General features: G+C 55.1%; 2 protein-coding genes and 2 pseudogenes across 3 annotated transcripts in view; 1 reads left to right on the top strand and 3 right to left on the bottom strand.

The window, feature by feature from the left end:
- Positions 1–24,246, bottom strand: part of PTK2B (protein tyrosine kinase 2 beta) — a 35,313-nt gene that overhangs the window by 4,159 nt on the left and 6,908 nt on the right. The window contains exons 3-25 of one of the 2 annotated variants that reach the window (XM_085057211.1): positions 23,371–23,549; positions 23,202–23,289; positions 21,971–22,050; positions 20,287–20,349; positions 18,631–18,685; positions 16,365–16,505; positions 14,954–15,028; positions 14,756–14,857; positions 14,236–14,353; positions 12,919–12,958; positions 12,783–12,829; positions 12,504–12,557; positions 10,866–10,963; positions 10,691–10,775; positions 8,582–8,682; positions 8,391–8,500; positions 6,076–6,176; positions 5,898–5,987; positions 4,109–4,313; positions 2,725–2,833; positions 2,568–2,633; positions 1,726–1,851; positions 502–648 (exon numbers count right to left, since the gene is read on the bottom strand). In XM_085057211.1, the coding sequence (XP_084913337.1) occupies positions 502–648; positions 1,726–1,851; positions 2,568–2,633; positions 2,725–2,833; positions 4,109–4,313; positions 5,898–5,987; positions 6,076–6,176; positions 8,391–8,500; positions 8,582–8,682; positions 10,691–10,775; positions 10,866–10,963; positions 12,504–12,557; positions 12,783–12,829; positions 12,919–12,958; positions 14,236–14,353; positions 14,756–14,857; positions 14,954–15,028; positions 16,365–16,505; positions 18,631–18,685; positions 20,287–20,349; positions 21,971–22,050; positions 23,202–23,289; positions 23,371–23,549 (2,280 nt within the window). The remainder of the gene's footprint in view (positions 1–501; positions 649–1,725; positions 1,852–2,567; positions 2,634–2,724; positions 2,834–4,108; positions 4,314–5,897; positions 5,988–6,075; positions 6,177–8,390; positions 8,501–8,581; positions 8,683–10,690; positions 10,776–10,865; positions 10,964–12,503; positions 12,558–12,782; positions 12,830–12,918; positions 12,959–14,235; positions 14,354–14,755; positions 14,858–14,953; positions 15,029–16,364; positions 16,506–18,630; positions 18,686–20,286; positions 20,350–21,970; positions 22,051–23,201; positions 23,290–23,370; positions 23,550–24,246) is intronic. The other variant, XM_085057210.1, reaches the window with a different exon arrangement.
- Positions 16,687–18,554, bottom strand: LOC146440520 (uncharacterized; annotated as a pseudogene).
- Positions 19,415–20,175, top strand: LOC146440519 (uncharacterized; annotated as a pseudogene).
- LOC146440518 (uncharacterized) lies at positions 20,423–21,650 on the bottom strand. The gene is made up of 3 exons (XM_085057422.1): positions 21,633–21,650; positions 20,755–21,489; positions 20,423–20,446 (listed from the first exon to the last, which is right to left on the bottom strand). The coding sequence occupies exons 1-3, from the start codon at positions 21,648–21,650 to the stop codon at positions 20,423–20,425; spliced, it is 777 nt and encodes a 258-aa protein (XP_084913548.1).

The following is a 24,246-nucleotide window of genomic DNA, read 5'->3' as shown; positions in this document are numbered from 1 at the left end:
GATTTTTATGGAAGTCGGGATTTAAAAGGAAGGAAAAGAGAAGGGGCATCCTTCCTGGAGTCCTGAGATTCCCAGTGAACTCCATCGATACCAAAATTCCTTCTCAGAGAGCAGTTGGGATGAGGGTGGATCCAATCTCAGGCTGGGAGAGCTGGGAATGCTCAGCTGGAGAAGGGAAGGATCCAGGGAATGCTCAGAGCCTTTTCCAGAGCTTTCCAGGAGAGCTGGAGAGGGATTTGGGAAAAGGGATGGATGGAACAGGAGACAGGGAATGGCTTCCCAGCGGGAAAGGGGAGATTTTTTGGGATGTTGGGAAGGAATTGCTGGCTGGGCTGGAATTCCCAGGGAAGCTGTGGCTGCCCCTGGATCCCTGGGAATGTCCGAGGATGGATTTGGATCCACCTGGGATCGTGGGAGGTATCAGGGCTGGAACAGGATGGGATTTAAGGTTTTCCCCACCCAACCATTCCATGATTCCCGAGGAATTCCGGGATCGCTCACCAGGCTCTTCACCTCCTGCCGCAGCCACCGATCGTCCTCCAGCATCTCCCGCTGCTGCCTCTCCATCGCCTGCTCCACGCGGAGCCTCTCCAGCTCCAGCAGCTGCTGCGCCTCCTCCCGGCTGCTGGGCCGCTGGAAATCCTCCTCCTGCAGCCCGGGATTTGGGGTCAGGAGGCGGAATTCCCAAAATTCCAGAGCGGGAATGTTGCTCCGTTCGTGAGGATTGTGACCCAGAGTGGGGAAAAGGGGGAGAAAGGGGGAAAAAGGAGAAAAAAGGGCGAAAAGAGAAAAAAGGGGGGAAATGGGGGAAAATGGAGAAAGGAGGTGGTGGGGAAAGGAGGAAAATGGGGGGAAAGAGGGGGGAAAAGGGTACAAGAAAGAAAAAGGGGGACAAGGAGGAAAAAGGAGAAAAAAGGGGGAAAGTGGGATAAAAATGAAAAAAGGGGGAAAATAGGGGAAAAGGGGACAAAAAGGGGGGAAAGGAGGAAAAAGGGGAAAAGAAGGAAAAAGGGGAAAAGGAGGAAACATGGGGATAGAGGAGAAAAAAGGGAAAAAGGGGAAAAGCTGAAAAAAGAGCAAAGGGGGACCAAGGGGGGAAAGGTAGGATAAAGGAGAAAAAGGGAAAACTAGAAAAAGGTGGAAAGGGAGAAAAAAGGAGAAAAAGAGGGGGAAGGGGATAAAAAAGAAAGAAGGGGAAAAGGAGGGAAAAGGGAAAAAGGGGAAAAGAGGGAAAGGAGGAAAAATGAGAGAAAAAGGGGGGAAAAGGAGGAAAAAGGGAGGAAAGAACAAGGGGGGAAGTCTAGGGAGCAATCGGATTTCCAGCAAGGAGAGTCAGCCACGTCTCCCAGCACCACATTCCATTTTGGGATGACAACCACCGAGCTGGAACATCCCCCTAGGGAATCTTGGTGAGATCCCAACACCGAGCCCGAGGAGCACCAGCCATGCATTCCATGCTCATTTTTCGGGAACGCCGTGCCGGCGGCTCATCCCACAAAATCCGGGATATGGGGGGGAACATGCATGGAGACATCCCAAAGGTTGATCCTTCCACTGGGAATGGGATTTGACCCTCCCACGGCATCTGACGGGAACAACACTGAGCGGGAAGCAGCGAGAAGCAGCTGGAAGCAGCAACGGCGGAAAGCAGATCCCAACGGGAGCGTTGCGGCGGATCGGGAATCCCTCCGGATTGGCGAATCCCGACGGGAATTCCGGGCTTACCCTCATGCTGTGGCGTTTGAAGACGTTGTGGCGGCTGGGAGGCGGCGTGCGCCGGGAATTGGCCGGGCTCGGGAATTCCGCGGGACTGGCGAGGGTGGGAGAGCTGGCGCAGAGCCCCTCCGGAACCTGGGAACGCGGGAACGGCGCGGGAGCGGCGGCGGGAGCGGAGCAGGCACGGAACGAGGGTTAGAACCCACGGAAAACGGTTAGCGCGGACACATGGACGGAGCGGGAGCACAAGAAGAGCGGGAATTTGGGAATGGGATCAGCCTGGCTCAAAAAATGGCCTCCGAAGAGGTTTGGGAGCTCATCCGGAGAAATCGGGAATGGCTGAGGGAGCTGGGAAAGCTCAGCCTGGAGGAAAGATGGGAATTCACTCCGGAATTCCCTCCCAGAATGGGGCAGCCGGGTGGGATCGGGATTTGATCCCAGGGAATGAGGGATGGGATGAGAGGGAATGGCTTCCAGCTGTGCCAGGGGAGTTGGGAATAATTCCCATTATATATGGATATTGGGAATAATTCCTGCCTGGAAAAATCCACCCAGGCCTGGCACAGCTGGAGGGGTGGATGAATCCCTAATCCTGGATGGATGGAAATCCCTGTGGATTTTTGGGATCAGTGCTGGGAATGGTTGGACTCCATGGGTTCTGTGGGATTTTCCAACCTCAACGACTCCGTGATTCCCAGATGGACCAATCCTGGAGCTGCAAGCGCTCCTGGTCCCACTGGAATGGTGGCACTCGGTGGTGACGCGGAGCACCTCGGATCCCAAAATCCACAACATTCCCGGGCTCTCCCATTCCCAAACCCCCGTGGGATTCTCCAGCCCTGCAGCCTCACCTGGAATTGCAGCCTGGGAGCCAGGAGGTTATTCTGGGATGGCGGCTTGTACATGGCTCTGCTGGGCTGCGGGAACGGGAAAAGGCGGGAATTCCTCCGGATCCGATCCGGGAAATCCCATTTGTGATTCCCACAGAGGGCTTGGACTCATCCCCACCTTGGGAGGTGGATCCTGGAATGCCGGCGGCTCCAGGATTTTGGGAGGTCGGTGCCGGTTGTTCCTCTCCTGCTCCTTGGCCAGCTCCTTCTCCATCAGGTAAATGTCACTGTGGGGAGGGGACAATCCTGGAATCAGGATTTCCCACTTCTCCTGCACCCCAGAGGTCTGGGACGCAGGAGGTGACAATCCTGGAATCAGGAATTCCCACCTTTCCCATTTCTCCTGCACCCCATAGAGTCGGAATGCAGGAGGTGACAATCCTGGAATAAGGAATTCTCTGACTTTGCTGCTCCTCCTGCACTCCAGAGGTTTGGGATGCAGGAGGTGACAATCCCAGAATCGGGAATTCCCAACTTTCCTGCTTCTCCCACACCCTGGATGCAGGAGGTGACAATCCTGGAATTGGGAATTCCCACCTTTCCCCCTTCTCCCTCACCCCAGATGAAGGAGGTGACAATCCCGGAACTGGGAATTCCAGCCTTTTCTGCTTCTCCCTCACCCCGGATTCCCAGCTCACCTCAGGCTGCAAAGGAATTCCTGGAATTTGGTTTTAGAGGAGCCTTGGAGACCCTTTGGAGAGCTTTTCCCAGGAAGCAAAGCCCTTCCATTCCATCCCCTTCCAAAGGGTCTCCAACGTGCCTCTAAACCCTCTAAACTCAAACTTATCCATAAAAACTCCCGATCCAAAGCCTTTCCCAGTATTTTCCCCCACATTCCCACCCCGCTGTGGATCCTTCAGAATTCTCAGCTCACCTCAGGCTGCAAAGCAGCTCCTGGAATTTGGGCTTAGAGGAGCCTTGGAGACCCTTTGGAGACCCTTTGTAATGGAAGTGTTTTGCTTCCTGGGAAAAGGTCTCCGAATCTCCTCTAAACCCAAATTTCTCCACAAAAACTCCGGATCCAAAACCTTTTCCAGCATTTTCCCCGACATTCCCACCCCTCCATCACACCATGGACCCTCCAGCATTCCCAGCTCACCTCAGGCTGCAAAGTCTCCAGAGGAGCACTGGAGACCCTTTGAGATGGAAGTGTTTTGCTTCCTGGGAAAAGGTCTCTGATGCTCCTCCAGACCCAAATTTTTCCATAAAAACTCCTGATCCAAAACCTTTCCCAGCTTTTTCCCCCAAATTCCCATCCCTCCATCCCACCATGGAAATTCCAGCATTCCCAGCTCACCTCAGGCTTCAAAGGAACTCCTGGAATTTGGGCTTAGAGGAGCCTTGGAGACCCTTTGGAATGGAAGTGTTTGGTTTCCCAAGAAAAGGTCTCCAACACTCCTCTAAACCCAAATTTCTCCACAAACCTCTGGATCCAAAACCTTTCCCAGCTTTTCCCCCCAGATTCCCATCCCACCATGGATATTCCAGCATTCCCAGCTCACCTCAGGCTGCAGACCAGCTCCTGGAATTTGGGCCGTTCCCCGGGATCGTAGTCCCAGCAGCGCGTCATGAGGGTGTAGAGGACAGGAGGGCACAGGTCGGGTTTGGGGAGTCGATCCCCCTTTTCCAGGACTCCGATCACATCCTTGTTTTCCAGCCAGAAGAACGGCTGCTTCCCGTAGCTCAGGATCTCCCACATGCACACGGCTGTTGGATGGACCGGGACAACCTCAAATTCCCGGGAATTCCCTGGAATCTGCCCCTTCCCGGGGTTTTGGGGTTTTTTTGAGGTGGGACACTTGGCAGCTTGGAATTCCTGATTCCTGGGTGGGAATTCTGGCAACTCCTCCCAAAGTTTGGGGTCAGCAATATTTCCTCAAGTCCCTCATTTTCCCCTGTATCTGTATCCCTGCCTGCCAGTATTTGGGATTTAGGATTTGGGAATTCTGGCATTTAGGATTTGGGAATTCTGGCATTTAGGATTTGGGATCTGGGGGCTTGGAGATCCCGATTTTGGGGATGGGCGGATGGGAAGGGGATGGATATTTGGAGTGGGAAGAGTTTAACTCATCCTAAAACTTCCCTAAAATCCCTGGAGGAGGAGGAGGAAGCACCTAACAAGGGTTGAATGGAAACCCTTCCCTAGCATGGCTTCTCCCAGGGAAAAAGTTGGGATAATCTGCCATTCTGGAGTGGGATTTGTCCCTGTGCATGCCATGGGAAGAGGATGAATCCCAAAATCCCACTCTGAATCCTGGGATCCCATTCCATCCCCTGTTCACGCCACAGGAAACTGATAAATTCCGGGATCCCACTCTGAACCCCAGGATCCCACTCTGAACCCCAAGATCCCACTCTGAATTCCTAGTCCCACTCTGAATCCTGGGATCCCATTCCATCCCCTGTTCATGCCACAGGAATCTGATAAATCCCAGAATCCCACTCTGAACCCCAGCATCCCACTCCGAACCTCATGATCCCACTCTGAACCCCAGGATCCCACTCTGAATCCCGGGATCCTACTCTGAATCCCGGGATCCCACTCTGAACCCCAGGATCCCATTCCATCCCCTGTTCATGCCACAGAAAACTGATAAATTCCAGGATCCCACTCTGAATCCCAGGATCCCACTCCAAAACCCAGGATCCCACTCTGAATCCCAGAATCCCATTCCAAACCCCAGGATCCCACTCTGAATCCTGGACCCCACTCTGAATTCCTGGTCCCACTCTGAACCCCAGGATCCCGCTCCGAACCCCAGGATCCCGCTCCGAATCCCAGGATCCCACTCTGAACCCCAGGATCCCACTCTGAATCCCGGGATCCCACTCTGAATCCCAGGATCCCACTCCAAATCCCGGGATCCCACTCTGAATCCCAGAATCCCACTCCGAAACCCAGGATCCCACTCTGAATCCCAGGATCGCACTCTGAATTCCTGGTCCCACTCCGAACGCCAGGATCCCACTCCGAATCCCGGGATCCCGCTCTGAATCCCAGGATCCCACTCCAAACCCCAGGATCCCACTCCAAACCCCAGGATCCCACTCCAAACCCCGGGATCCCACTCCAAACCCCGGGATCCCACTCTGAATCCAAAGATCCCACTCCAAATCCCAGGATCCCGCTCTGAATTCCAGGATCCCACTCTGAATCCCGGGATCCCACTCTGAACCCCAGGATCCCATTCTGAATCCCAGGATCCCACTGTGAATTCCTGGTCCCACTCCAAACCCCAGGATCCCACTCCAAATCCCGGGATCCCACTCCACCCCATTCCCAGCACTCACCAAACATCCAGACATCGCTGGCCGTGGTGAAGCGTCGGAAGTTGATGGATTCCGGCGCCATCCACTTGATGGGAAGGCGGGTGACAGAAGCTGGAAAGATCCAGGAATGATCCAGATCTCCGCCTCATTCCCACCATCCGGAGAAATCCTCGGGAGCCCCGATCCCGTGGGATCCTACCTTTGTAATATTCCTCATCCTCGATGTAGCGGGAGAGGCCGAAGTCTCCGAGTTTGACGCATTCCGGAGAGGCCACCAGGATGTTCCTCACGGCGATGTCCCTGCGGGGAGAGAAATGCTTGGGTTGTTGGGATTGGGATGGGATAGTGGGATGGGATGGGATGGAGATGGGTTGATGGGATGGGATGATGGGATGATGGGATGGGATGATGGAGGTGGGATGATGGAGGTGGGATGATGGAGGTGGGATGATGGGATGATGGAGTGGGATGATGGAGGTGGGATGACAGGATGGCGATGGGATGGCGATGGGATGGAGATGGGATGGCGATGGGATGGAGATGGGATGGAGATGGGATGGAGATGGGATGGAGATGGGATGGAGATGGGATGGAGATGGGATGGAGATGGGATGGAGATGGGATGGAGATGGGATAATGGGATGGGATAATGGGATGGGATAATGGGATGGGATAATGGGATGGGATAATGGGATGGGATAATGGGATGGGATAATGGGATGGGGTAATGGGATGGGGTAATGGAGATGGGGTGATGGAGATGGGATGATGGAGATGGGATGATGGAGATGGGATGGGATGGAGATGGGATGGTGGAGATGGGATAGTGGGATAATAATGGGATGGGATGGGATGGAATGGGAGTGGGGAACAGATGGATAAGGGATGGAAAATGGATGGAAAACGGATGGAAAATGGATGGGGAAGAAGAACCCCCACCTTGACAATACCACTTCCCAAAAATTCCCCACCAAACCCTTCCCCCTCTCCCCATGCCCATTCCCAGTGCCCACCACCTCCTCCATCCCACCCCAAATCCCACCTGACCCCAATCCCATCCCAAACCCCACCCAACCCCAATCCCATCCCAAATCCCACCAGACCCCACTCCCATCCCGAATCCCACCCAGCTCCAATCTCGTCCCAATTCCCACCTGCCCCCAATCCCATCCCAAATCCCACCCAACACCAAATCCCATCCCGAATGCCACCCAATCCTGATCCCATCCCAAATCCTACCTGACCCCAATCCCATCCTGAATCCCACCCGGCCCCAAATCCCATCCCGAATCGCACCTGACCCCAATCCCATCCTATATCCCATCCAGCCAAAATCCCACCCAACCCCACTCCCATCCCGAATCCCACCTGACCCCAATCCCATCCCAAATCCCACCCGAAGCCACTCCCATCCTGAATGCCACCGGCTCCCAATCCCAACCCGAATCCCACCCAGCCCTGATCCCATCCCAAATCCCACTGGACCCCACTCCCATCCAGAACCCCACCCGGCCCCGATCCCATCCCAAATCTCACCCGACCCCACTCCCATCCCAAATCCCACCGGTTCCCAATCCCGTCCTGAATCCCACCCAACCCCGATCCCAGCCCAAATCCCACCCAGCCTCGAGCCCATCCCTAATCCCACTGGACCCCACTCCCATCCCGAATCCTACCGGTTCCCAATCCCAACCCCAATCCCACCCAACCCCAATCCCATCCCAAATCCCACCCAACTTCAATCCCATCCCAAATCCTGTTGGATCCCAATCCCACCCCAAATCCCACCTGACCCTAAATCCCATCTCAAATCCCACCCGACCCCGGTCCCATCCCAAATCCCACCTGACCCCACTCCCATCCCATATGCCACCCGACCCCACTCCCATCCTGATTCCCTCCTGGCCCCATTCCCATCCCAAATCCCATCCAGCCCCGAATCCCATCCCAAATCCCACCAGACCCCACTCCCATCCCGAATCCCATCTTACCCTAAATCCCATCCCAAATCCCACCCAACCCCAATTCCATCCCAAATCCCACTGGATCCCACTCCCATCCCAAATCCCACCTGACTCTAAATCCCATCCTGAATCCCACCCAACCCCAGTTCCATCCTGAATCCCACTGGATCCCACTCCCATCCCAAATCCCACCCGGCTCCCAATCCCATTGCGAATCCCACCTGACCCTAAATCCCATCCCGAATCCCACCCAACCCTGACCCCATTCTACATCCCACCCGACCCCAATCCCACCCCTAATCCCACTTGACCCCAATCCCATCCGTAATCCCACACAGCCCCAATCCCGTCCCAAATCCTGTTGGATCCCAATCCCAACCCGAATCCCACTTGACCCCAATCCCATCCGTAATCCCACACAGCCCCAATCCCGTCCCAAATCCTGTTGGATCCCGATCCCATCCCGAATCCCGCCTGACCCCAATCCCATCCCGAATCCCACCTGACCCCAATCCCATCCCGAATCCCGCTGGATCCCGTTCCCGCTGACCTGTGGACGCAGCTGAGAGCCTCCAGGTAAGCCAAGGCTTTGCCCACCTGCAGCACGAACAGCACCAGCACAGGCACCGGCGGCCGCTGCCGCTCCAGGTACTGCCCCAGCTGCAACCGCAAATTCCCGCCGGGATCAGCGCCAGGAATGCCGGCGGGAATGCCGGGATGGGGGCGGGAACGGGGTCTGACCTCTCCGTAGGGATAGAGCTCCATGACGATCCAGGTGGGCTCGTCCTCGGCGATGCCGATGAGCTTCACGATGTGCGGGTGGTCCAGCTTCTTCATCAGCACTGCGGGAATGGCGGAATTGCCGCCTCGGAATGGGGAATTCCCGATTCTGGGAGTCCTGATCCCTGTCCCGGGTGCTGTGGGATTCCCACCTCGGAATTCCTGATTCTGGGAGTCCCGGTCCCTCTCCCAGGGGCTGTGGAACTCCCACCTTGGAATGGGGAATTCCTGATTCTGGGAGTTCCAATCCCTGTCCCAGGGACTGTGGAATTCCCACCTCGGAATTCCCAATTCCAGGAGTCCTGATCCCCAGTTTAGTGGCTGTGAAATTCCCAACTCATAACAGGGAATTCCTGATTCCAGGAGTCCCAATCCCTATCCCAGGGACTGTGGAGTTCCCGCCTTGGAATGGGGAATTCCCAATTCCGGAAATCCTAATCCCTGTTCCAGGGGCTGTGGAATTCCCAATTTGGAATGGAGAATTTCCAATTCCAGGAGTCCTGATCCCTGTCCAGGAGCTGTGGAATTCCCACCTCGGAATTCCCAATTCTGGGAGTCCCGATCCCCAGTTCAGGGGCTGTGAAATTCCCACCTCAGAATGGGGGAATCCCGATTTTGGAAATCCCAATCCCTGTCCTGGGGGCTGTGGTATTCCCACCTCAGAATTCCTGATTCTAGGAGTCCCAATCCCTGTCCCAGTGGCTGCAGAATTCCCAACTCAGAATGGGGAATTCCTGATTCTGGAAATCCTAATCCCTGTCCCGGGGGCTGTGGAATTCCCACCTCAGAATTCTCAATTTCGGGAGTCCTGATCCCTGTCTCAGGGACTGTGGAATTCCCACCTTGGAATGGGGAATTCCCGATTCCGGGAGTCCCGATCCCTGTCCCTGGGGCTGTGAAATTCCTGCCTTGGAATGGGGAATTCCCAGTTCCAGGAGTCACAATCCCTGTCCCAGGGGCTGTGGAATTCCCACCTTGGAATTCCCAAATCTGGGAGTCCCGATCCCCAGTTTAGTGGCTGTGAAATTCCCAACTTGTAACGGGGAATTCCTGATTCCAGGAGTCCCAATCCCTATCCCAGGGACTGTGGAATTCCCGCCTTGGAATGGGGAATTCCTGATTCCAGGAGTCCTAATCTGTGTCCCAGGGGCTGTGGAATTCCCACCTCAGAATGGGGGATCTGGATTTTGGAAATCCCAATCCTTGTCCTGGGGGCTGTGGAATTCCCAGTTTGGAATGGGGAATTCCTGATTCTGGAAATCCTAATCCCTGTCCCAGGGGCTGTGGAATTCCCAACTAAAAATTCCCAATTCCAGAAATTCCAATCCCTGTCCCAGGGGATGGAGGAGGAGGGGGAGGGGGAGGAACACCTGGGATTTTCCAAAAGGATTGGAGCTTCTGGTTTCTGGGATCGATGGCCTTGCCTGGGAATTCCAGCAGGAATTCTAGCAGCTTCCCCCTTCCAATAATCCCTTCCCATAATCCGGGGGTTTTTGGGATCCTATCCCAGGTGTCTGGGCATGGATTGACTCCCTTTTCCCCAGTCCAGCATTCCAAAGGCCACTTCTCCCCAAAAAGCCACCGGGAGATGCCAGGACAAGGTTGTGTCATCCTGTCCCCACCCATGTGAGCCCTGAGCAGGATCTTATCCCAGAAAACCCTGGCAGAACACTCGGGATCCCAAAAAACCCCAGCAGGACATTCAGGATCCCAAAAACCCCCACAGAACCCTCGGGATCCCAAAAGACCCTGGCAGGACCCTCGGGATCCCAAAAACCCCAGTAGGGCCCTCAGGATCCTAAAAAACCCAGCAGAACACTCGGGATCCCCAAAAAACACAGCAGGACCCTCAGGATCCCAAAAACCCCAGCAGGACACTCAGGATCCCAAAAACCCCCACAGAACCCTCAGGATCCCAAAATACCCCAGCAGGACCCTCAGAACCCGAAGAAGAACCCAACAGGAACCCCCTCAAGATCCTAAAAACCTGGGCAGTACCCTGAAGACCCCAAAAAACCACAGCAGGACCCTCGTGATCCCAAAAAATTCCCAGCAGAACCCTCGGGATACCAGCTTCACTCAGGAATTTTTCCCGGTTTTCCGGACTGCAATCCTTCTTGCAGGTCTTCACGGCCACGTTGATGCGCTCGCCCTTCTGCTCGGGGAGGGAAAAGCGGGAATGTGATATCCCAAGCCCCGCCCGGATCCCAGATTTGGGATGGCGGGGAAAAGGTAGGATTCTCACCGGGGTGGTGTAAATTCCCTCGTAGACCTCTCCGAAGAATCCTTCCCCGAGGATCCTGCCCAGCGCGACGTCATCCCGGGAAATCAAATAGTGCTGGACTTCGTGGGGATGGGAACAGGGAAAAGGGGACTTTATCCCAAATCATTCTGAAGGCAGATTCCCCCCCAGGATAATCGGGAATATCCCTGGGTCGTCTCTCTCCATCCATGAGGATCCATGGATCTGGCCTCTCTATCATCCCAAGGATCCATGGATCTGCCCTTTCCATCCATGAGGATCCATGGATCTGCCCTCTCCATCATTCCCACATGGATCCATGGATCTGTGTGCTCCAACCATGAGGATCCATGGATCTGCCATCTCCATCATTCCAAAGATCCATGGATCTGCCCTGTCCATCTATGGGAATCCATGGATCTGCCCTTTCCACCATTCCCACAAAGATCCATGGATCTGCCCTTTCCATCCATGGGAATCCATGGATCTGCCCTCTACATCATCCCAAGGATCCATGGATCTGTGCTCTCCATCGTTCCCACAAGGATCCATGGATTTGCCCTTTCCATCATTCCAAGGATTCATGGATCTGCCCTCTCCATCCATGAGGATCCATGAGGATCCATGGATCTGTGCTCTCCATCATTCCCACAAGGATCCATGGATCCTGTCCTGTCCATCCATGAGGATCCATGGATCTGCCCTGTCCATCATTCCCACGCAGATCCATGGATCTGCCCTTTCCATCCATGAGGATCCATGGATCTGCCCTTTCCACCATTCCCACAAAGATCCATGGATCTGCCCTTTCCATCCATGGGAATCCATGGATCTGCCCTCTCCATCATTCCCATGAGGATCCATGGATCTGCCCTCTACATCATCCCAAGGATCCATGGATCTGTGCTCTCCATCATTCCCACAAGGATCCATGGATTTGCCCTTTCCATCATTCCAAGGATTCATGGATCTGCCCTCTCTATCCATGAGGATCCATGGATCTGCCCCCTCCATCCATGAGGATCCATGGATTTTGCCCTTTCCATCATTCCGAGGATCCATGGATCTGCCCTCTCCATCATTCCCACACAGATCTATGGATATACCCTCTCCAACCATGAGGATCCATGGATCTGCCCTGTCCATCCATGAGAATCAATGGATCTGCCATCTGCATCATTCCCACAAGGATCCATGGATCTGCCCTTTCCATCCATGAGGATCCATGGATCTGCCATCTCCATCCATGATAATCCATGGATTCTGGCCTTTCCATCTATGAAGATCCATGGATCTGCTCTCTCCATCATTCCAAGGATTCCATGGATCTGCCCTCTCCATCCATGACAATCCATGGATTCTACCCTTTCCATCTATGAAGATCCATGGATCTGCTCTCTCCATCATTCCAAGGATCCATGGATCTTCCCTCTCCATCATTCCATGGATCTGCTCTCCCCTTCCATGAGAATCCATGGATCTGCCCTCTCCATCACCCCAAGGATCCATGGATCTACCCCACGACTCATCCCAGTTCCTCCAGGATGTTCTGAGGTGTTCAGTGAGGATGGGACAGGAATTTGGGATGGGCAGGAGGAACTGGGACACCTCAGCCGGAGAATTCCCAAGGGAAGCACCTACTTCCAGATCTTGGCCTTGAGGATTCATCCAGGATTTCGGCGTAAATATCGGAATCTGGGGAAAAACGGGATGTGGGAATGGGATCAGGAAGCTCATTGGTTGGGGGGGTTTTCCAGCATCTCCAGAGGGTCTGGAGCTCCTCCAGGATGCTTGGATGCATCCCAACCCTCTGGAAAAGAGCTGAGGGTGTCCAGCCTTCCCAAATCCCATATGGAATCTGTCCCAAATCCCTGCCCGTGCCCCAGTGATGGCGGAGAGGGGGAAGAGCCAAAAACTCACCCCCGCTGATGCTGTGGGAAAACGTGGAAATCCTCTCCCCGAGATTCCTGAGGGTGGGAAGAGGGTCAGGGACCGGGATGGGGATAAGGAGGGATTCCGGGGTCGGGAATCCCAGGAAAGGGTCGGGATCACTCACGGGGCTGGGATCTGCGGGAGGCTGATCCTCTTCTCCCGCTCTGCAGAGAGGAGAGGGAAAACTCCTGTCCCATTCTATCCCATCCCATCTCCATCCCATCCATATAACATGCAACCCAATCCCATCCCATGTCCATTCCCATCCCATCACCATCCCCACACCCATTCCAACTGCATCCCTTCTCATCCCATCCAACTCCATCCCATGAAAAGCCATCCCATCCCCATCTTCATCCCCATCCTATCCCTTCCAACCCCATTCCATCCCATCTCACCCCCACCCCATTCTGATGACATCCAAACCATCCCCATCCCATTCCACCCCATCCCACCCTATGCCATTGTCATCTCCATCCCTATCCCATCCAAACCCATCCCATCCCAATCCCCCTAGTATCCCATTGCATCCCATCCAATCCCATCCCATCCCACTCCATCCAACCCCATCCCATCCCAATCCCCATAACATCCCCCTCCACCCCATCCCTACCCCATCCAACCCCATCCCATCCTAATCCCACCCTGTATTATCTCTATCCCATCACCATAACATGCAACCCAACTCCATCCCAACTTCATTCCCATCCCAACTCCATTCCCATCCCATTGCCATCCCCACGCCCATTCCAACTGCATCCCTTCTGTTCCCATCCCATCCCACTCCATCCCATGAAAAGCCATCCCATCCCCATCCCATCCCTTCCAACCCCATTCCATCCCATGTCATCTTTACCCCATTCCGATGACATCCAAACCATCCCCATCCCATTCCACCCCATCCCATCTCCATCCCTTATCCCATTCCTATCCCATCCCATCCCAACCCTGGCCAATCCCATCTCCATCCCAATCCCATTCAACTCCATCCCATCCTAATCCCATCCCATCTCCATCCCATCCCTATCCCTATCCCTATCCCTATCCCTATCCCTATCCCATTCAACTCCATCCCATCCTAATCCCATCCCATCTCCATCCCATCCCTATCCCATCCTACTCCCATCCCAATCCCATTCCATCTCCATCCTATCCCCATCCCATCCTAATCCCATCCCATCCTAATCCCATCCCAATCCCATCCCATCTCCATCTCATCCCAATCCCATCCTAATCCCATCCCATCCCAATCCCATCCCATCTCCATCCCATCCCTATCCCATCCTAATCCCATCCCATCTCCATCCCCATCCCATCCTAATCCCATCTCCATCCCCATCCCATCTCCATCCCATCCTAATCCCATCCCAACCCTGCCCAATCCCATCTCCATCCCATCTCCAAAACATCCAACCCAACCCCACCACCCCCAGATTCCCACCTTTCCTCGGGAATACGATGAGCGATGTCTCCGAGCCCCCCTGGAGCCGGCAGTAGCCGTCGATGAGGTCGGCCATGTTTTCCGCCTCCGCCAGCGACGACGTCTTGATCGCCAGGGACTTGGGAATTCCGGGATGGGACGATGGATCAGCCCTTCTCCCACCCCATAGCCCATCCCAGTTTTCCACCATCATCCTTCCCACCATCCCAAGACCCCCAGAACAGCACTCCCAGCACTGGAGGAGCATTCCCAGGAAAGGGTGGGAACAGGGACATTCCTGAATTTTAGGGGATCATTTCCCCTTGACCAGGGCTGGAGATGGAGCTTCTGGCAAATCCTGCCTCATCCACAGGGATCCCACCAATCCCATCCATCCCAACCATCCCACCCAGCATTCCCAGGATGCCCCAAATCCTCACCTGGGGGGCTGGAGATGGAGTATCCCACAAATCCCGCCTGATCCCCAGGGATCCAACCCAGCCCACCCAGCATTCCCAGGAATTCTCTCCCAGCTCCTCACCGGGGGGGTTCCGCTGAGCCCCAGCTGCAGCAGAGCCTGGTCATCCTCCACTCTGGAGCACCGGATGGACTTGATGTCCCGGAATTCCGCCAGGCAGGTGGGCTGGGAAGGGGGAATCCGTCGGGAATTAAATCCATGCTGAGTTGAATCACTGATTCCGGATTAGGAACCCCCCAATTCCCAGCCCGGAATTCCCACCTTGGCGTCCTTGCTGGTCACCTGCCGGATGCCCTTGGGGCCGATGACCAAATCCACGGTGATGTTCCATCCTTGCTGGGGGCAGCCAGAGCAGAGGGAAGTTGGGATGAGGAGCATCCCAAGGGTCAGGTCCCATCCCAGTCCCAGTCCCATTCCCATTCCCATGCTGTGAAAAGCCATCCCATCCCCATCTTCATTCCCATCCCATCTGGCCCCATTCCATCCCATCCCAACCCCATCCCATTCCCATCCCCATTCATTCCATCCTGATCCCACACCATCTCCAGAATGCCCAACCCATCCCAATCCATCCCCAGAACATCCCAACTCCATCCCATCCCGATCCTGCCTCATCCCAACCATCTTCACAACATTCCATCCCACCCAATCCCATCCTATGCCATGTGATGCCATCCCATCCTCATCTCCATGGCAACCCCATTGCATCCCCATAACATCCCACCCCAACCCAATCCTGCACTGCCATCCCATCCCAATACTCCTGCACTGCCATCCTACCACAATCAAAATCCTGCACTTTCATCCCATCCCAATCCTTTGCTCCCATCCTATTCCACCCCACCTCACCCCCTTGCATCCCATCCCATATCCCATATCCCATATCCCATATCCCATATCCCATCCCATCTCATCCCCATAATATCCCACTTACCCATCCCCTCCCACCCAACTCCATCCCACTCCATCCCGTATCCTATATCCCATATCCCATATTCTGTATCCCATATCCTGTATCCCATATCCCTTATCCCATATCCCACATTCCATATCCTGTCTCCCATTATCCCATATCCCGTATCCCATATCCCACATCCCGTATCCCATTATCCCATATCCCCTATCCCACATCCCATATCCCATTTCCCACATCCCATATCCCGTATCCCACATCTCATATCCCATATCCCGTATCACCTATCCCATATCCCATATGCCATATCACTTATCCCATATCCCATATCACTTATCCCATATCCCATATCCCGTATCTCACATCCCGTATCCCATATCTCCTATCCCATATCCTGTATCTCACATCCCATATCCCATATCCCGTATCCCACATCTCGTATCCCATATCCCGTATCCCACATCCTGTACCCCGTATCCAATATCCCACATCCCATATCACCTATCCCATATCTCACATCCCGTATCCCATATCCCGTATCCCATATCCCGTATCCCACATCCCATATCCCCTATCCCATATCCCACATTCCATTATCCCATATCCCATATCCCCTATCCCGTATCCCGTATCCCACATCCCACATCCCCCTATCCCACATCCCACATCCCACATCCCACATCCCGTATCCCACATCCCACATCCCGTATCCCACATCCCATTATCCCACATCCCGAATCCCACATCCCGAGCACGCACGACGAGCTGGCAGCGGAAGCTCTCCTGGTCGATGGGCGCGAAGGTGGCCAGGGTGTGCAGGAACTTGAGGACGCACTCCTCTTCCCGCAGCAGCGCGTACTGCTGGAACGTCTGCTGGATCATCTTCCGCAGCTGCCGCGGCTGCCGGGACACCCGCGGGGACACGGCGTCGGATCCGGGAACGGCGGGATGGGGAGCGGGATGGGGCCGGACACACGGATGGACACGGGTGGGGTATGGGTATAGAGGAGTATGGGAATGTACGTGGATACGGGGACATGGACACGCATGGACACACATGGATACACGGCGATATGGGGATTCACATGGATACAGAACATGGACACACTGGGATATGGGGATTCACACGGATACGCGACATGGATACACATGGACACACATGGACACACATGGGGACACATGGATGGACACGCATGGACATAGGAGCATGGATGGGGATAGGGACAGAGGGATATGGGGATGCACATGGATACGGGACATGGACACACATGGATACACATGGACAGGCATGGACACGGGAGTGTGGGTGGGGATAGGGACATAGGGATTTGGGAAGGCACACAGGGACATGGACACACATGGACACACACGGATACACATGGACACACAGGGATATGGGGATGCACATGGATACAGGGACATGGACACACATGGACACAGGTATATGGGGATGCACACAGATACAGGGACATGGACACACATGGACACACATGGATACATGGGGATATGGGGATTCCCATGGATACAGAACATGTATATACACAGATACACACAGACACACACAGACACATGGATGGACATGCATGGACATAGGAGCATGGATGGGGATAGGGACAGAGGGATATGGAGATGCACATGGATATGGGACATGGATACACATGGATACACATGGATACACATGGACATGCATGGATACACATGGACATGGGAGTGTGGGTGGGGATATGGACACAGGGATATGGGGACACACATGGATACAGGGACGTGGACACACAGGGACACATATGGACATGCATGGACTCACAGGGATATGGGGACGCACATGGATACAGGGACATGGACACGCATGGACACACAGGGATATGGGGATTCACGTGGATACGGGACATGGACACACATGGACACACACAGATACACATGGATACATACAGACGAACAGATGGACACACATGGACATAGGAGCATGGCTGGGGATAGGGACACAGGGCTATGGGGATGCATGTGGATATGGGACACGGATACACATGGACATGCATGGATACACACGGACACGCATAGACACACACAGACACACATCAACACGGGAGCGTGGGTGGGGATAGGGACATAGGGATTTGGGAAGGCACATGGATACAGGGACATGGACACACATGGACACACATGGACACACATGGACATGGGCATTCACATGGATAAAGGGACATGAACATGCATGGACATGCATGGACACACATGGACACATGGGGATATGGGGATTCACATGGATACAGGGACATGCACATGCCTGGACACACATGGACACTCAGGGACATGGGAATGCACATGGATACAGGCATATGGACACACAGGGATGCACAGGGATATGGGTATTCACATGGATACAGGGACATGGACATGGATGGACACATGTGGACACACGTGGACACATGGGGATGCACACGGACACAGGGACATGGACACGCATGGACATGTATGGACACGCATGCACGTGCATGAACATGCATGGACACGCATGGACACATGGGGATATGGGGATGCACATGGATACAGGGACATGGACATGCATGGACACATGTGGACACGCATGGACACGCAGGGACACACATGGACACTCAGGGACATGAGGATGCACACAGATACAGGGACATGGACACACATGGACACACATGGACACACATGGACACAGGTACATGGGGATGCACACAGATACAGGGACACGGACACACATGGACACACATGGACACACATGGACACACATGGACACACATGGACACACATGGACACACATGGATACAGGGACATGGACACACATGGACACAGGGACATGGACACACATGGACACAGGGACATGGGGATGCACACGGATACAGGGACATGGACACACATGGACACAGGTACATGGGGATGCACACAGATACAGGGACATGGACACACAGGGACACACAGGGACACACATGGACACACCCAGGTGCATGGTCACAGGTGCCCCCAGGTGTCCCACCCATGTCCCACCCGTGTCCCTCACCTTCAGGTTCTCCTGCATCTGGCTGGGGAAGAACAGGTCCAGCCCCACCTCCTTCCTGCGGAGCAGAGAATTGCGGGAATGTCAGCAGGAATTCCCAATCCTGGGGAGGTGTGAGGGTTCTGGGGGGAGTGGGATGGAGGAGACCGAGGGAAGGGGGAGCTGACGGGAGATCTGGTGGGAAAAGGGGGTGGAGGGTTCCCATCTCCCTCTCCAAGGATGAGGAGCTGGAGGAGGATGTGGAGCTAAAAGTGGATGAGGAGATGTGGGAAAAAGAGGAGGATGAGGATTTGAGAAAGATGAGAAGTTGTGGAAGAATAAGGAGCTGCAGGAAGATGAGGAGCTGTGGGGAAATGAGGAGGATGAGGAGCTACAAGTGGATGAGATGTGGGAAAAAGAGGAGGATGTGGAGGATGAGAAGTTGTGGAAGAAGGAGCTATAGGAGGATGAGGAACTACAAGTGGATGAGGAGATGTGGGACAATGAGGAGGGTGAGAAGATGTGGGGGAATGAGGAGGATGTGGATCTGAGGAGGATGAGAAGTTGAGGAGAATGTGGAGCTGCAGGAGGATGAGGAACTAAAGGAGGACGAGAGCTGGAGGAGGATGAGGAACCATGAGAAGATGAGGAACAGAGGGAGGAGAAGGAGGAGTTGTGGGAGGATAAGGAGGACGAGGAGCCATGGGAGGATGAGGTGCTACAGGAGAATGGGGAGCTGCCAGAAGATGACAAAATGTGGGAGGATGAGGAGCTGTTGGAGGATGAGGAGATGTAGGAGAATGTGGAGATGTGGGAATATGAGAAGGATGAGGAGGATGAGAAGTTGTGGCAGAAAAAGGAGCTGTGGGAGAATGAGGAGCTACAAGTGGATGAGGAGGATGAGGAGTGGTTGGAGGATGAGGAGCCATGGAAGGATGAGGAGCATGAGGAACAGGAGGATGAGAAGTCATGGGGTGAGCTGGAGGAGGATGAGGAACCATGAGAAGATGAGGAACAGAGGCAGGAGAAAGAGGAATTGTGGGAGGATGAGGAACTACAGGAGAATGGGGAGCTGAAGGAAGATCAGGAGATGTGAGAGGATGAGGAGGATGAGGAGCCATGGGAGGATGAGGAGCTGTGGGAGGATGAGGAGCTGTGGGAGGATGAGGAGCTGTGGGAGGATGAGGAGCCATGGAAGGATGAGGAGGACGAGAAGCCATGGGCTGAGCTGGAGGAGGATGAGGAACCATGAGAAGATGAGGAGCAGAGGGAGGAGAAGGAGGAGGACTTGTGGGAGGATGAGGAACTACAGGAGAATGGGGAGCTGCAGGAAGATCAGGAGATGTGGGAGGATGAGGAGGATGAGGATTTGAGGAGGATGAGAAGTCATGGAAGGATGAGAAGCCATGGGATGAGCTGGAGGAGGATGAGGAACCATGAGAAGATGAGGAACAGAGGGAGGAGAAGGAGAAATTGTGGGGGGAGGAGAAGGATGAGACGTTGTGGGAGGATGAGGAGCTGTGGGAGGATGAGAAAGATGATGAAGATGATGAAGATGATGAAGATGAGAAGCCACAGAAGGATGATGAACGGTGGGAAGCTGAGGAGCAGAAGGAGGATGACGAAGGCCACCAGCAGGTCCCTGCTGGGCTGCGGTGGAGGCTCCAGGCCCAGACTCACTCCAGGAACTCGAAGTTGGATTTCTTGTCCAAGGCGTTCTGGGGCATGTCCTTGTAGTACCTCCTGTGGGACCGAGGGACAGGGACATCGGCTGGTGACACGTGTCCCTCCATGTCCCCACATCTCCCATGTCCCTCTATGTCCCCACGTCCCCCATGTCCTCCATGTCACCATATCCCCCATGTCCCTCTGTGTCCCCACATCCTCCATGTCCCCCCAATGTCCCCACATCCCCCATGTCCCCCTGATGTCCCCACGTCCCCCATGTCCCTCCATGTCCCCCTGATGTCCCCACATCCCCCATGTCCCTCCATGTCCCCCTGATGTCCCCACGTCCCTCCATGTCCCTCCATGTCTCTCCCACCACCTCCAGAAGATCTGGACCTTCCCACCTCTTCCCCATCCCATTCCCATTCCCATCCCCCAGCCCTCCCATGGCAGCAAAGGGAACAGGAGGGACATGGGGACAGAGGGACACGGGGACATGGGGACACGGGGACACAAGGAGAGAAGGCCAGAGGGACACAGGGACATGGGGAGAGAGGAACACAGGGACACGGGGACATGGGGACACAGGGACACAAGGAGAGAAGGACAGAGGGACACAGGGATATGGCAGCAGAGGGACACAGGGACAGAGGGACACAAGGAGAGAAGGACATGGGGACACAAGGAGAGAAGGACATGGGGACAAAGGGACAGAAGGACAGAGGGACACAGGGATATGGCAGCAGAGGGACACAGGGACACAAGGACAGAAGGACAGAGGGACACATGGACATGGGGACAACGGGACACAGGGACAGAAGGACATGGGGACACAAGGAGAGAAGGACATGGGGACACAAGGAGAGAAGGACAGAGGGACAAAGGGACAGAAGGACAGAGGGACACAAGGAGAGAAGGACATGGGGATACAGGGACATGGGGACAGAAGGACACAAAGACAGAAGGACACAGGGACATGGGGACAGAGAGACACAAGAGGGACACAGGGATACAGACACAGGGACAGAGGGACACAGAGGGACATGGACACAAAGACAGGGGGACACAAGGACAGAAGGACTCAAGGACGGAGGGAGAGAGGGACACAAGGACAGACGGACATGGGGACACAGGGACACAAAAACAGACATAGAGACACAGGGACACGAGAAGGACAGAGGGACACAGAGACACGGGGACATGGGGACACAGGGACTTGGGTACAGAGGGACATGGGGACACAAGGGCACAAGGACACAAAGACAGGGACAGAGGGAAACAAGGACACAGGGACACAAGGAGAGAAGGACAGAGGGACACAGGGACATGGGGACAGAAGGACAGGGGCACAGAGGGACATAGGGAAAGAGGGACATGGGGACGCAAGGACGCAAGGACACAAGGACACAAAGACAGGGACAGAGGGAAACAAGGACACAGGGACACAAGGAGAGGACAGAGGGACACATGGGGATGCAAGGACGTGGGGACAGAGGGACAAGGGGACACAGGAACATGGGGACAGAGGGGACACAAGGACAAGGGGACACAGAGACACAAGGACATGGGGACACACAGGGACACATGGAGATACATGGGGACAGATGGCGACAAGGGGACAGAGGGACACATGGGGACTCAGGGACACACAGAGACACATGGGGACACATGGGGACAAGGGGACACAGGGCCATACCGGAGCTCGAGGCAGCCGAGCTGCAGCGCCATGCCCTCGCTGACCTTGCTGGCGTAGCTCTGCATGTACTCGCTGCGGAGCTGTGGGGACAGTGTGTCACCAAGGGGACACCCAGGGGACACCCGGGGGACACCCAATGGACACCCAGGGGACACCCAGGGGGACAGTGGGGACAGCAGGGTGGGCAGGGGATGGTGGCAGGAATGGTGGTGGGAATGGCCAGAGGTGCCAGGGATGGTGACAGGGCACAGTGGCAAGAATGGCAGAGATGGTGAAAGGGGACAGTGGCAGGGATGGTGACAATGGGATGGTGACAGGGACAGTGACAGGGAATGGTCACTGGGGGGTGGTGGCAGGGGATGGTGACAAGGATGTGGACAAGGATGGGGACAGAAGTGGAAGGGGATGGTGACAAGGATGGTGGCAGGGATGGCGACAGGGAGATGGTGACGTGACAGGGAATGGGGACAGGAAATGGTCACTGGGGGATGGTGACAGGGGGTGGCAGGGGATTGTGGCAGGGTATGGTGACAGGGGATGGGGACAGAGAGAGTGACAGGGATGGGGACAGGGAATGGGGACAATGAGATGGTGACAGGGCGATGGTCACTAGGGGGTGATGGCAGGGGATGGTGACAAGGATGGGGACAAGGATGGGGACAGGGGATGGTGACAAGGATGGGGACAGAAGTGGAAGGGGATGGTGACAGGGAATGGTGACAAGGACGGTGGCATGGGTGGCGACAGGGAGATGGTGACAGGGACAGTGACAGGGAATGGGGACAGGGAATGGTCACTAGGGGGTGGTGGCAGGGGATGGTGACAGGGACTGACAGGGAATGGGGACAGACTGCGAGAGGGATGGTGACAATGGGATGGTGACAGGCTGATGGTCACTAGGGGGTGGTGGCAGGGAGATGGTGACAAGGATGGGGACAGAAGTGGAAGGGGATGGTGACAGGGAATGGTGACAAGGATGGTGGCAGGGATGGCGACAGAGGATGGTGACAAGGATGGGGACAGGGAATGGGGACAATGATATGGTGACAGGGAATAGTCACTAGGGGATGGTGACAGGGAATAGTGACGGGGACATGGACATTCCCAGCTGGATCTCCTCCCAGATCCACCAGCAGGACAGGGCCACCACCACCCCAGGGTGACAAACCCTTGGAATCTCGGGAATTTCGGGGCCGGAATGTGACCTGGAGACCCCTGGAGTGACCCTGACCTGCTGGTAGAAGTAGAGCAAGGTGGTCCTGTCCTCCTTGAAGCGCTCCATGAAATCCTCAGGAAGGTACCGGATCTGCAGGTCGTACCTGGAAAAACCCGCTCCGTGAGGACACCGCGGGGAATTTGGGGGGACAAGGAAAGGGACGAGGCCACCGCCGCGGTCACACCTCCACTCGGCTTCCAGGTGGAGGCACTCGTATTTCTCCTGGACTTCTCCCACCGTCAGGTCCGGGTGGAGCCAGTGGATCTCGTCCGACTTGACGTGCTTGAGCCGCAGGCCGTAGCACTCGGCCAGCTGGATGTCCGGCCCGATCCGGCCGCTCAGCAGGATGGACCGGATCACCTCCTGGGAAAATTCCACACGTGGAATCATGGAATCGTGGAGTCATGGAGTCATGGAGTCATGGAATGGTTTGGGTGGGAAAGACCTTCAATCCCATCCTGGTCCAATTCCAACACCTTCCATGATCCCAGGTGGATCCAAATCCATCCTTGGACATTCCCAGGGATCCAGGGGCAGCCACAGCTTCCCTGGGAATTCCAGCCCAGCCAGCAATTCCTTCCCAAAATCCCAAGAAATCTCCCCTTTCCCACTGGGAAGCCATTCCCTGTTTCCTGTCCATCCATCCCTTTTCCCAAATCCCTCTCCAGCTCTCCTGGAAAGCTCTGGCAAAGGCTCTGAGCATTCCCTGGATCCTTCCCTTCTCCAGCCGCACATTCCCAGCTCTCCCAGCCTGGATCTCCTCAGAGATCTCCATGATCTCCTCTGGAATTGCTCCAGCTCAACATTCCCAGCCGAGCTCCCGGTGAGCTCCAGACAGCGGGAAAAGGATGAGTTTTTCCAGGAAAATCCGAATTTCCCTGGAGTGAAGCTCCAGCCTTGGAGAGCTCCATGAGCAAATTCCCAGAATCCACACCCCTTTTCCCAGCTGGGAATCTGCCGGACTCCAGGTAGGAAGGGTGAGGAGCACATTCCTGATCCCAAACTCTGCGTATCCATGAAGGATTTGCCCTAAAATCCCCTTCCGGTGTCCTCCCAGCTC

The sequence above is a fragment of the Lichenostomus cassidix genome, chromosome 3, assembly GCF_008360975.1.
Source record: "Lichenostomus cassidix isolate B80296 chromosome 3, HeHo_3.0, whole genome shotgun sequence".
Taxonomy (NCBI): domain Eukaryota; kingdom Metazoa; phylum Chordata; class Aves; order Passeriformes; family Meliphagidae; genus Lichenostomus; species Lichenostomus cassidix.
Note: the sequence above shows the minus strand (reverse complement) of the source record. Positions and strands in the feature narration are given on the sequence as shown.

Excerpts from the sequence above, each read along its gene's own strand:
- LOC146440518 (XM_085057422.1), bottom strand. Across the intron at positions 20,447-20,754 it reads CCATGTCCCCGTGTCCCTCT|GACATGGGGGACGTGGGGAC; the intron begins GTCCCCATGTCC and ends GGTGACATGGAG.